At 34.6% G+C, this 14,056-nt stretch overlaps 1 protein-coding gene across 8 annotated transcripts in view; it reads right to left on the reverse strand.

The window, feature by feature from the left end:
• FBXW7 (F-box and WD repeat domain containing 7) overlaps nucleotides 1-14,056 on the reverse strand; it is a 208,989-nt gene that overhangs the window by 31,113 nt on the left and 163,820 nt on the right. Inside the window, exon 1 of one of the 8 annotated variants that reach the window (XM_081251108.1) lies at nucleotides 883-1,482. The exons of the other annotated variants lie outside the window; for them this stretch is intronic. Within the exon in view, the coding sequence (XP_081107234.1) occupies nucleotides 883-1,143 (261 nt within the window). The 5' untranslated portion in view covers nucleotides 1,144-1,482. Of the gene's footprint in view, nucleotides 1-882; nucleotides 1,483-14,056 lie in introns of those variants that run through there. 8 annotated transcript variants of the gene reach the window in all.

The following is a 14,056-nucleotide window of genomic DNA, read 5'->3' on the forward strand; positions in this document are numbered from 1 at the left end:
TGCATATATATAAATTATAGACACACATGTACACATACACACAAATGTATCCATCAGGAAGGTCAGTCAGTACAGATTACCTTAAAAATCTATTTTTTATAACTTCCACAAACCCTCATTTTCAAAGTTGTTATGATAAACTTTGATATTCACTGTAATTAAGTTTGTAATACTGGCTTTCAGAACTTCCCTGGATATCTTGTAAATACATTGGTGCAAATGCCATTTGCCACTAAAGCAAACTTTATTTTCATCTTAGAAATCCTTCAATGAATAAAAATGCCTGAAATTCATATCAAGGGAACTGCTGTGAGAGGATTTTTAAATTTAGAATATTTTATAAAATAAAGCACTTTCTGTATGACTATATGTCTTTTAAATATTATATTGTTTACTGAAAATACTGACTTTAGAACCAAAAATCAATTCTGCAATTTTGAAGGGGTACAGAAAGTAAATATAACCTCTTTAAATATAAATCCCCAATATTCTAGCAATTCTACACTTTAAGAGAGGCAACTAAAGAAAAACCTATATATAAGGTATAGAAAAATTAAAGGCAAAAGGTTCACTAAAAGCTAACTAAGGATAGAGTATTTCCAGGTCAGCATTTAACGGAGCCACATTTCTAAAGTCTGAATATATTTTTAGAGGAAAATTCTCAGATTAAAATGTACATTTTATTTTAAATGTAAAGCTTTTCCCAGTTCATGTTGTCTTTCCATTATTTGCTTACATTCATGATATAAAACAGAATACCAGACATCCAGCCACCCACCAAAATTAGAGGATACTGCAGCCATCTCTGATGATACAGATTTTCCTTCTCAGGCAGGCACACACACACAATCATACAACACAGGAAGAAAACAGCTTACTTACTTTGTAAAAAATCATTTTTAGTGTGCCGTAGAAACCCATATTTTCTGGATTTTTCCCCTTCAGTGATTCTGTGCCCCCGTGTGTCCGGCTGCTTGGCAGTCTCTGACAATATAAACCTTTTTCAGGTAGGTATGTCACAGATTCTAATGTGGACATGCTCAGGCACGTCAGAAAAGGAAGATTAGGGAGCAGAACCGGCAACAAAACTCCACAGTAGAGGCAAATGCAGCTCAGTATCAAACCGCTTCTTGGGACACACATACATACATGCAGCTTGACTGAGGAGAACTCAAGGGAATAATGAGAGAGAACCGAGAAGATTATTGGAGGAGACTATGCCCTGTCAAAGCCTGGACTGAACAGATTCCTCCCTCAGCAGCAGAGGGATCAGATTACATCTTCCCTTGAACACAGAATGGTGCAGTCCAGGATTCAGCAATGCAGACTGCACATCAATTACATGGTGATCCGCTCCAGGGAACCCGTAAGCACACAGCGCGCTGAACAGAGGGAGGAGGTGGGCAACGAAGGAGACCGCCCCCATACCACAGCCCCCTCTCTCCCCTTTCAAACTTTCAGGAGGTTATTTTTGTATTTTGTAAAACCTGCATTTTTGAAGAGTTTTAAATGGCAAGCATCGTTTCCGCAAATAAGTCCTTTCAGAAACATTCTGAAAATGGAATATATTTTCATATGGTCCTCCCAACGGAAGCAAAGCAGTCTATTTTCACTAACTGCTACCCTATTGCAGTCAGTCCTGGATCAGGTTTTTCAAGTAGCTCGGATGGTCCAAAATGGGCAATTCCAAAGGGAGGAATTAGGTATTCTTTGGGGCGATTTACAAAATGGTAAACCAGTTTGGAGCATACGGCATTTGCAGAAATTATGTAATAAGTTATACTTCAACCTGTATATTTCTTATATTAAGATTTAATGTAAATATTCCCTTTGCTTTCCCATTCCATTCATTTAAGACATAGTCTTCAAGAAAATTACCACACACTGCCAATCCTTACTAATCATGAGAATATCTTTTTATGATTAACAAACTAAGTATATAAAGTCTGGCTGAAAGGTTCTGTTTCTCCCAAGAGAGCAAAAACCGTGCTCATTGGAGAGTCTTATAATTATTTGTTCATTTACTGTTGAGTAAACAGGAGGCACTGGACTTCTACCTCTAAACTTACTTTCACAATGTGTACTGCTTATCATTAAAAAGGTATTTTATAGAATAATAAAGGTACTAAAGTTTGCTTGAAGGCAACTTTTTTCTTAGAATGACTACTACGCGAATCTAGATATTTCATCGCTCAACTTGCTACAAAACCAGCTTCGGAGGCAATTATAAGATTCCTTGGACTAGAAAGGCCCATTATTAAGGGCCTAGTTAATTAACTCCTACCCTCCCCATTAACATTCTTTATTACAAGTAAACTGTGTGCCTATGGTTACTTAAGTACTTAAAAAGTTTCTTCAGGAAAAAAGAAATACTATTTTGACTTACTACATTTTAATACTCTCTGCTATGGTAATAAATGACTTTTGTTAAAAAAAATGATTCTAAATACTGCATAAAGTAGTATCATAATTTTAAAAATAAATGTTTACCTTTTTAATTAAGACATTAAGTCAGTATAACATCTTTTACTTTATTTTTTTTTAAAGCATCTTTATTGGAGTATAATTGCTTTACAATGGTGTGTTAGTTTCTGCTTTATAACAAAGTGAATCAGCTATACATATACATATGTCCCCGTATCTCCTCCCTCTTGCATCTCCCTCCTGTCTTTTACTTCAAAACATCAATAAGATAATCTAAAATTTTATGAAAATGTACATCTTGGATCTTCTCCTGGAAGTTATAGTCTACATATTATCTTTAAAAAAAAAATCCCCTTCCTGGCTCTTAAACTAATTCTTACCCTCAGAAACAATATGTATATGTACCCAACAAAAGTTAGTTTTCTAAATAAACAATTAGCGTACTTTAAAGGAAAGTTCCTTTTAAAAAGAAATCTCTTACTCTTAGGAAAAAAAATCCCAAATGTTAGGAACAGACCCATAAACCCTTTTATTAGAGGTTCAGAGCACGCAGGATTTAAAAAAAAAAAAAAAAGAAAGGATATCCCCTCCTCCCATTCTGGGCTGTCTGAAGAAACTAATTGTAAAATGAACACCTGAAATTTCCTCTAAAGCTTGTCGGAGGACAAAGAGACTACCTACCAGTCACATACTGGTATATACCTTGACTTCAATTGAAATCATGTCTTACCTCTGTTGAACAAACCTTTTCACATTAAGTCTACTCAGTTGAGGACACCGACCAACTTTAATAAACCAGGAATGCTGTCTCAAAATCTAGGATAGTTGAAGAAGAAAATATCTTCAACGGAATGCTCTTCTGGTTACATGGCTCCTATGTATGGCTCTGAAGTTACAGGAAAACCTGATTCCCACAAATGTATGTTTATACGTAGGTATGTGTATTCATATTTTATTTTTAAACAGGTAAAATATTTATCTGGCTCAAAAATCAAAATGATATGCAAAAAGTAAACACTGAGAAGATGCTCCAACACCCCCACCCACCCATCTACCATGGTTCCCACTTAGAAATGATTTTCATTAGTTTGTTTATCCTTTAAGTGAGAATGTGTATGCTTAGAAATACTCACAAAGACTTAATTTTTCCAAATATTTAAACAATTCTCCCTAATATCTTGTTTATAATGTTAATTTGAACTGCGAAGAAAGAATTTTCAAGCAAAGCTAGTCAACCAAGTCTCTAAGTAGATTTCAAATTAACAGAATAAAAATGAATGATTTTCAATATTCTCTAAAGTACTAGGAATGAAAATTATGATCCATTATATTATTTTCATCATAATCTATATATGAACAAAGCAAATGAAATCATTCTCAAATTCCTGTTTCTGGGAGTCTTGGCTAAAATACAAACATTTAAAACTTTATTCAGAGATTTCAGGTTTTTAGTAATATGACCGAAAAAGGCTTTGTGTGTGAACCTTTATCTATACTATCCCTGTGGTAGACAGAAACATTGTAAAACTGAGATCAGTCCATAATCTATGTTAAATAAGTTTACCCAAAAAAGTATTTTATGCTTTATGCTAGAATGTTAGCTACTAAGTTCACTGAAAAAGCTAGCTAGTTAATCATTATAGCTAAGAAAATACTTGTCATCCACATTTTTAGAATTAATATCTCAGTGTATTCAATATCATTTTCACTACAATAAACTAAATCTTCATGTAATATCAGCTAAGCAATGAATTTCCCATTCTATAAAGAATTATTTCTTGTGCTGACTGATGTGCTATAAACCTTGCTGAAAATCTATTAGTAAGGGAGTGACTAACAATGAAGTCCTTAGATTATAGCCTATCTGCTAATTCAGACTCAGTGCTCATTTCATCACAACTCCATTGAGCTAGGTGTATGAGGAATGCATGAGAGCAGTAGCTTGAAAACTGAAAAACAGCACAAAGATATGAAGATGTACTGGCCCAGAGTGTAAGCCTCTGGGAAACAGTAGCAGTAGAATGATTAACTTGTAAGCTAGTGTAAGAGAAACGGCTCTTTCTAAGCAATTGGTGGGGAGGACTAAGTTTTCAGAAGAGCAAGCTGTGGTTATGGGCAGAAACAAAAAACAATCTACATGTAAATAGTGAGAAAAATACAAACAGTAAAACAGTCTTCATGTATCATGTATCTTCAGAGAAGTATATATCTTTATAAATGGTGTCGACAGAGGAAGGAGTCGTTAATAGAGTACTTTTCCTCACTTTGACTCTCAGAGTTCGTCATTTCCATTTTAAATACATTCTTCCATTGCACTTATCATACCTCATTGTAATTTTTATACATCTCTCTCCCCTACCACTCGAAGGTTCACAGCTTTCTAAGACATAGCAGAAAAATGATATATAACAAATAATTAATAGTTTTGAATCACTGGCCATACAAGCAAGTAGTAGCAACCGTGGCATCATTTTTCTAAAGCATAAATATATAACTAGTACTAAATTATACTTAGTGCTAAAAGTCCAACTATTGTATTATAACTAGTTGATGATACTATAAATACTATTGGTCCTTTGCATTACTTTGCCAACATTTAAAATTTTATTTCCATTTTATAATAGTAGGATAATGTGTTTATATTTGTACGTCAGTGATTCTCTTCATTACTATTATGACAACATTCTTTACTCTGATGTTACACTGAGAAAACCACCTAGCACAGTTAGCTGTCTTGCCCTGAGCACAGAATTTAGATTAGAGACAGTCTGGGATTTCAACATCAAAGAAAGGAATGGCAAGCATGTTGAGGGTGAAACAAACTTGAAATCTCACTAAGCCACAGTCATCAGGTTTCTGGGGTTCAAGTTCTTATTAAAAGGTTCACAACTGAAATTGGCAAGTTAATAAACCTGTTCTATCACAGGTATTATCTATTAAAATAGGATGTATGCCCAGCACCTACATTTTCCCTAATACAAGTAGGTGGCAGTATTGATCAATAAGCTATTTTCACATTTATTCATTCGTTAAGCATTTATTTACACCAACTATGTGTCAGGCACAGGATAGTACATAATTAAAAAAACTTTTTTTTCTCCATTGAATTTATGCTCAATTTAAGACAGAGAATAGGGTGATACATATACACATCTGATTCTTAGAACTCACACTGAAATTAGTTCAAAAAAAATTTTGAGAATATGTAAAACGAAACAAGGTAAGCCAGATTTAGTTTGAAATTACCATCCAAGGAAACAATTAAAATACTACTGCATTAGAAAATATCCCAAACACTAAATATTGTAATATATAACAACTTTGTTTAAAATACACTTGTTGGGAAGTGAGGGGGATGCTTATAATAATATACAAAATCCTAACCTCAGTAAATCAAAATGCAAATCAAGGTATCACAGCTTAGACTGGTTTAAAAAAATTTTAAGATAACTATGATTGTAGGAGTGGTACTTAAAAATTTTTTCTTATTCCTGATGTTTAAAATATTTATAACTTTCTTTATAAAAATGCAGCCCCTGAGGATTTGACACAAATTACAATATTGATTCAAGATAAAAGTTTTTTTCATCCCTTAGTTTGGGCCAAATTACTGATCTGATAAATATGCACAAATATATGTATCTACCAATACATAAATATAGACACACACAGAATTTCACACAATAATGCAAGTTAAGAGTTCTATTTATCACAGGCACAGAAGAAAATAATGAAGATGGGAGCTCTGCTTGTTTGCTCTTCTAAAATGTATATTGTTATAGAGCTGTCAGAGACTTACTACACATACCAAAACATTACTTACAATACTTCTTTGTAGACAAGCAACATCTGCAATGATTTGACAAAGTTGGTAAGTCACTCTGGAGTTTATCCTGAATTATCTAGAAAGCAATTAATCTTTAAATCTCACGCTTAGAATCCAAAATAAACTACCAGTAAGCATCTTGAATTCATACCTAGCAGTTTCCTCTCAAATTTTTATTATAAATTTTTGGTAGTAATCCCTTCAGTAAAGTAAGAAAAATATCATGGGAAACCATTTTTTAAAAGGTTAAGTTCAAGAAAAATAAAACAGCAAATATGACCCAGGAATTAATTTAATTAACATGGAGAAAGAATGAAATCAATTTTCCTTCCATGTATTGCTTAGAACCACATTTGCTCTTCTTTCTTTATCCAACTGGATATTTACTGCTGCTGTTTGTAATGTTCAAATATATTTACCTGGCTTGAGAAAAATTTCCTATAGATGTGGTATATCAACCTTGTATTTTAATATTAAAATAACCTTTCATTTTAAGCACTGCTTAAAATTCTGAAATTAATTTCTTATATTAGCTACTAGTCATGACTAAAAAGCTTTGAGAAAAGAGATAAAGGCTAAGAAGTAAAAAAGTTATATCCACTGAATCAACAAAAAAAACACTAATAGCAGGAAGTCATTGAGTGTAGAACTAGAAGGGATCTTGGAAATCATCTAATCTAATTCTCCTTCGTTTGTGGAATGAACCTAAGTTTTGGAATCGGAGAAATCTGAGTTTAAACAACAGTTACGCCATTACTAGAGTGTAACCTCGGTAGGGGTTATTTGACCATGATGAGTTCCAGTTTTCTCTTAAATGTGGTGGTAATACCATTTACTTTACCAACCTAGGCCAGAGTCATTGTGAAAACACAGAGGTACCCCTATAAAATAATAACTATTATTTACAGGTGAGAAAGGTGAGGGAGAGAATTGTCTTGCTCAGGGTCATACATCTATTTTAGAAGCGTAGGCTCAGGTCCCAAGTTCACTACTTTTAACTGATTTCCATCAGCTATGTGATGGCTCAAGTTCAGCTAAAAAAATCAGACATTACTAAAGAAGGAAAAATGTGTTATATTTTGCAAATAGCAATTAAATATGCAAACCACAACTAAATCTTGATTTATTCAGTTCATGGAATGAATATGTAGGTCTGTGTAACTATGCTTCTGCTACACGTGGGAATCTGAGGCAAAGACATGGTAATGGGGAAAAGGTAACAGAAACTGAGAGAAAGAGTTAGCTTAAATGAAATCAATCAATTAAGAAAAAATCACCCACTATCTGCAAAATGCTACTGAAGTCAAATAAAAACATTGCAATAACCCTCCACCCCTAAGATACTTAAAATCCAACTGGCAAGACAAGAGACTAATAGAGAACAATATTTGACTGGATATCAAGTGCCAAATTGGGCAGTGTAAGAAGTCAGAAAATGGAGAAATCATTTAACTAGTCTGAGATTTCATAAAACATACAGTCTTGCTTGTAAATTTAAAAGACAGAAGTTTGGTAGATGCTGAGGAGATAGAAGGAAATTATCATCTGTGGACCTGTGATATATGTGGAAATGCCACAATCATTAACTTGAAGGATTGACAACATCTATAAGACTTCTAGCAGTCACTAGTCCTTATAAGGCTCATTAGGGAATAACCTTTTTACTACTATTATCTCCTAATTCAAACACTTAATAATACAGTTAAAATAGTCTTTAACTTACTAGTAATGGTTTCTTCAAAAGTACTTCCTGCCATGATTCATTCTTCCATTTTAGGGCTAATATGTGTCTTTATGTACAAGGAGAACTTTACTGTGTGGGTGTGAAGACTGTAGACCTTTCATTTTAGTAACAAACACTGACTAGGAAGGGGTCCTTCTGTTTCCAAAGGTACTCATACAGAAATCATATATAAAAGCAGGTTGTACTCTTGAATATAGGGGGGAATGGTGCAGATATAAGAGAGTTCTTAAATAAACATTCAAATGTCATATTCACCAAAAAGCTTTATGAAAAGACAATAAAAAAACGTAACTCAGGGCCAAGGTGGATACCTGACTCATTCTCACCAACATGTGGCCAAAAGGACCTCTACTACTCAAAAACACAGCTTGCTTGGAAAATGAAATACTTTGTCTTGTTCCACTCCCAGCCCTTTCTTCCCATGCCTTGCCCCTCCAGCCTCCAGACTCAAAGCCTCCTGCTAAGGAATAGATTTCAGTATAGAGCATTCTGAAGGCACAGAAACTGTTCACCATATATAAAACTAGGAGAAAGGTTACTATAAAGCAGGAGTTGTGAGATTCAAACACATGATAAAAAGTATGGTCCTTTTGAAAATATATACACGCATATTTAAGTGTGTGTGTGTGTGTGTGTGTGTGTGTGCATGCACACATGTGTATGGATGGGGAAAAGCCTACAAAAATATATAAAAATGTGCACAGTGGTCATCTAAATGGCTTAATAAGAGATTTTCCTTCTTTTTCTTTTAACTTGTCAATAAACAAGTATTCCTTATTATGTGCTAACAACTGTTCTAGGCACTGCGTATAAGGTAGCAAACAATGCAGATGAGCTCCATAGTCTCATACAGTTTGTATTCTGGAGTGGGGGAAAACACACAATAAATAAACTAATAAATGGAAAAGATAATTTCATAGAATGCTAAGCTCTAAGAGAGAAATAAAACAGGGTACTATGAAAGAAGTAAGTAGTCAACAGAGGGTAGTAGAGAACTGTAGCTAATTTTGAAAGGTATTACCCAGGAAACAACTTTTAAGTTAAAATGGAGTGGAGCCTAGACTCAGCAAGAATAAGGCCAATCTGGCTGGGTAAAGTGACTGGTACGAGATGAAGACGGAGAGGTAACCAAGGGCCAGATCATGTAGGATCTTGGCCACGGTCAAGAGTGAGGATTTAAGGAACTCTAGTGCAATGTGAAGCCCTTAGAGGATTCCGAGGATTTCTAGAATACACAATTTCTATGTATATGTTTTAATATTATTATTATTATTATTTTATTTTTTTTGCAGTACACGGGTCTCTCACTGCTGTGGCCTCTCCCGTTGCGGAGCACAGGCTCCGGACGCGCAGGCTCAGTGGCCATGGCTCACGGACCCAGCCGCTCCGCGGCATGTGGGATCCTCCCGGACTGGGGCACGAACCCGTGGTCCCCTGCATCGGCAGGTGGACTCTCAACCACTGCGCCACCAGAGAAGTCCTTAATATTATTTTTTATATTTTAAAAAATGTATATAAAATTGAAGACCACTCACAAAGTAATTAATTCTCACTTGCTGAAATTAGACATATAGAGAAAATGCATAAAAACCTTTTCAACTCTTTCATGTCCAATTACTCTTCCATTTCCCTTATCACTTGTCACCTCATACTAATTCTCAAACTTAGCACCTATTCCAAGATTCTTAAACTTGGAAGAGGAAGAGAATTGGAATAGTAGGTAATAATTATTCTGTACCATGAACCAAGCACCATTCTAAAGCCTTTATATCTAGTAACTCCATTCTATAAGAATGAAAGGGTATCTACCATATCATCTCTATTTCCTTGCTCTTCCACTTGCTATGCCCTGTTTTATCTTTCCATTGGTACTTGGCTCTTTTTCAGAAAGAGAGAGATACTGGGCTCAGATCTCTGTAGATTGTTAATGCATCTGCCAGCCTTACTTTAGCAAATGTCTACAATGGTGAAAGACATGGTCACCCTTAGTTATTGGAGGTGAAATGATTTTACCCATGACACACTTTTTAAAACTGCTTCTCTGTGATCATAAAGGAATTCAGAACATAATCACTGAATCTTAAGGTTGGAAAAAGCCGTCACCTAAAGTTTAGTACAGGCTCCGTTACACTCTTAGGTATACTTTCACTAGCACGTTGTCATCCAGGACCTGGTTAACCTAAAATACGTAAGTTATTCTCAACTCTGTGGTCTTCTATTAGTTGGCTTACTGATTTTGATAATTATGTTCAATTATAAATATTTGACTAGCAGACACATAAAGTCCAGATTCAAACTTACTGCACTTTTTAAAACATAACATCTCTTCCCAAATATCTTTAAAAATTTCCAGAAGAATTCAAAATGAGAAGGGATAGCTTAAACCAATCTCTTCAAACTCCAGTCAAGAATCAAGGTCTGTGAACCTGAACTTATTTCCCTTACTTAAAAACATTTATTAAGTACCTATTCCATATTGGTGCTAGGCCAGTAAGAAACATAAATCACACTGGGTTCTTCCTCTAGAAAGTGTACATCATAGTGATCTTTAATCAATTCTTTACTTATTTTAGAGTAGCTTGCCTGCTCTTTAAGTATTCAAGTGTTTGACGTAGCTGTCAAGTGAGTAGCGAAGAACCTAGTAATCATGCCCCCACTACATATAAAAAGGAGGATTCTAAATATTCATTTGAGAAACATCAATTTACATTTTAAAGCAATTACTGTACCTATAATTTAACGAACTGCATTATTTACTTTGAAACTATCAAGAATTATATGACTAGCATAACACTTACATGATCTCCTACCTTTTCAGGAGATTCCAAAAGACTGTGAAGATTCGGTAAATAAAATCTGAGTACAAAGAAATATTGCTGGAAATAGTCATGAGTAGGGTTTGACATAATTTTGTCTGTCATGGAAACATTTTCAAAATAACTATTAATTTGAAAAAGTATCTGATCTACAGTAGTCTTTTATTTGCAATGAACTGTAAGATTGATGATTAGGAGTACTTTGATATCTTAGCAAGACTATTGTAATAGAAATATTTTATTTATAAGTTCATTTTCTTTATTAAAAAGTTCTTTAATATTTAGCACATAACTTAAAAAATATTTACCTATAAATACTTGAGGCCTCCAAATGTTTACAAATTAACTTTGAAAGTTTGTCACACTTGATACATGACTCTAAACAGTTCTTTCTGTAGGATGGATATCAGGGTTTCCCCAACAGTTGCATGAAAGCATGGTATGTAGTGATGGCATGCTGACTATTAAACAAATTTGCATACAACTTAATTAAGAACTGCTCTATGCACACAGCTGGTCTGCTGGAAACTGTTACATGGTGGTATGAGAGCACTTCAAAAAACTGAATCTAAATTCTATTTTTATTGAGTCAATGCATGTTCAAACTTCTACAACATGAAAAAAAAATTCTATGAGGAACAGCTTAAATCTACCAAAGAATATAAAGTTAAAGCTAGCAGAAAGATGTTGAACTTTAGAATATTCTTAAAATTGTAATATTTTGTTAGCTCTTAGGATAAAGACAGACAGACAGACAGACACACACACACATACACACCTCTTCATTTTAAGCCTTTCCTTTAAAGTTATTCTATCAGTAGACAAAACAGCAAATTAAGAACTTAGAATTTTTTCCAGAGATATTGAATGAGGTGATACTAATCATCATGATCACAATGTAAAAAAGCAAAGACTAAAATTAGATGGTATTTTCTAAGATATTTTTACTCAACTAGCTTTTATTGAACAATTATAATAAACAGATTTTGTTAGGCCAAGGTGTAATTTACTCCCCACCAATTCATTTATTTCAAAGACCTTAACTTTGTGAAGTTCACTCTGTGTGTTTATATATACGTAGCAAAGGAAAAGGAAATTACTGTGAGAAAAATTTATGGTGATCTTTTAACCCCACGTTTCATTTCAATATTATCAGTCTCATCCAAATGAATCCTGAGTCATATAATGGTTCTCTATTTTCTGAACAATGAAACAAGAGGTGGAAAAAAACTAAACAGTGATTCAAACATTTTATTTTTATAGATCTAGACCTACCACATTCTAGAAATATTTAGCCAAGGTTACTGAAAGCCAGACTCCAAGCAAAAAAGAATGCAAAATTGAGCAAGATGTAGTCTCTATCCTGGAAGAACTCCCCAATTCAGAGGGAAGGACAGACAAATCAATAAAAAAATGACAAAGCAATATAACTGATAAATAAAATTGCTCAATTTATATGACAATACACAGACCTACAAAGAGGAAGAAATAAATGTTGTCACACATGGCAATATTTTAAACCAAAAGAATAAAGGAAAAATAAACACGAGATTTTATTCTGACTTGAGTGCTCCTTCATTGCTCACTATCAAAGATACTATAAACTATTCAACTTTGAATAGGCAACTCTTAAAAAAAAATGATCTCTTAAGAAAATGAAATATACAGGGAAGAGAACTTACTATATGCCAGGCACTCTTCTAGGTGCTTTACTTATATTAACTCACTGAAACTGTGTTAACAATCCTATGAAGTAGGTACTACTATTAACCCATTTTACAAATAAGGAACAGGCTCGGTGAGTTTAAGTAACTTTCCCAAGGTCACACAACTATTGAGTTGGTAACAGCAATTTAACCACAGGGAGATCTTGGTCTCCAGTTTACAGAAAATGAAATAGGGTTTTCTACATATATAGCAAGAAGTATTGGTAGTTAAGACATCTTTGGGATGCTTCCTGGGCTATTTCAGTATGCAAATGTGTGATGTATGGATGAAATTTATGTTAGACTCACAGTAGACACAGAGAAAGAAAAGACAAACTAGGCAGCTAATTATGTACTCTGATACACTTTATTTTGGGGAATTTACTAAGAGCAACTTGACAAAGAGTTAACACACTACTGCCAATGCTTCCCTGGTGAAGAACTGCTCCAAGATGATGGCATCTTGGACATGTACTGAGGCTAAGCAGCCATCAGTAGGCAGAGTGGAAGAAAGTCTGATGGAAGGTGCTCACAACAACACATGGGTTTTGCCTCCTTTTCCCAAATACCCTAAGAACTTCTATCTCCTACCCTTATTTCTTCATGTTCCATGCTTTATTTCCCCAAAACGTGAAATAATGAAAAAGAGCTGAGAACAGAATACAACGAAAGGGTCTTCACTGGAAGGTCCTTTCAAAGAGGCTACTGGGTCTCTCACCATTACCAAAATGATCTGAACGCTATAGTAGATAGGCAAAAGTTACTGTATACATTATAACACTTATTGAAGGAACTGCTTCAAGTGCTCTTTATTGGTTACTCTAACCCAAATACACTTAACAGGGAATTATGACTTCTACTTGATTTTTAATTTAGTTTAATTTAGTAGACAGCCTAAAAATACTTATTAACTAAGTAATGTGTACGTGAGTGTGCATATACATACACATACACACACACACAGCACTTTTCCATCTGAGTACATACAGAACATACTCTTCAATATGTGATTATCACTTTGGCCGTGTTTCTTTTTTTTTTTTTTTTTTTTTGTGGTATGTGGGCCTCACGCTGTTGTGGCCTCTCCCGTTGCAGAGCAAAGGCTCTGGACGCGCAGGCTCAACGGCCATGGCTCACGGGCCCAGCTGCTCCGCGGCATGTGGGATCTTCCCGGACTGGGGCACGAACCCGTGTCCCCTGCATCGGCAGGCGGGCTCTCAACCACTGCGCCACCAGGGAAGCCCTGGCCGTGTTTCTTAATTTCATCACATATGACCTTTTTCTAAGAGCCAATCCATCTTTAAGAAATGTCAGTTTGATCCATGTGTGGTTATCACTTTCTAGCAGTAAACACCATTGTCGATACATGCATATCTCTATGAGTCTATCCTACACTTTATTGTTTCAACTATCTCTAACTACCTTTATTCTAAGTAAGATACACAATTACAACAAATTTAGATTTATATGGTTATTTTAATCTCCCACAGACACTCATTCACTCAACATTTACTTGGTTGCCTATTATACACAAGCTAAA

Source organism: Mesoplodon bidens, assembly GCF_964165515.1.
Source record: "Mesoplodon bidens genome assembly, chromosome: 1".
NCBI lineage: Eukaryota > Metazoa > Chordata > Mammalia > Artiodactyla > Ziphiidae > Mesoplodon > Mesoplodon bidens.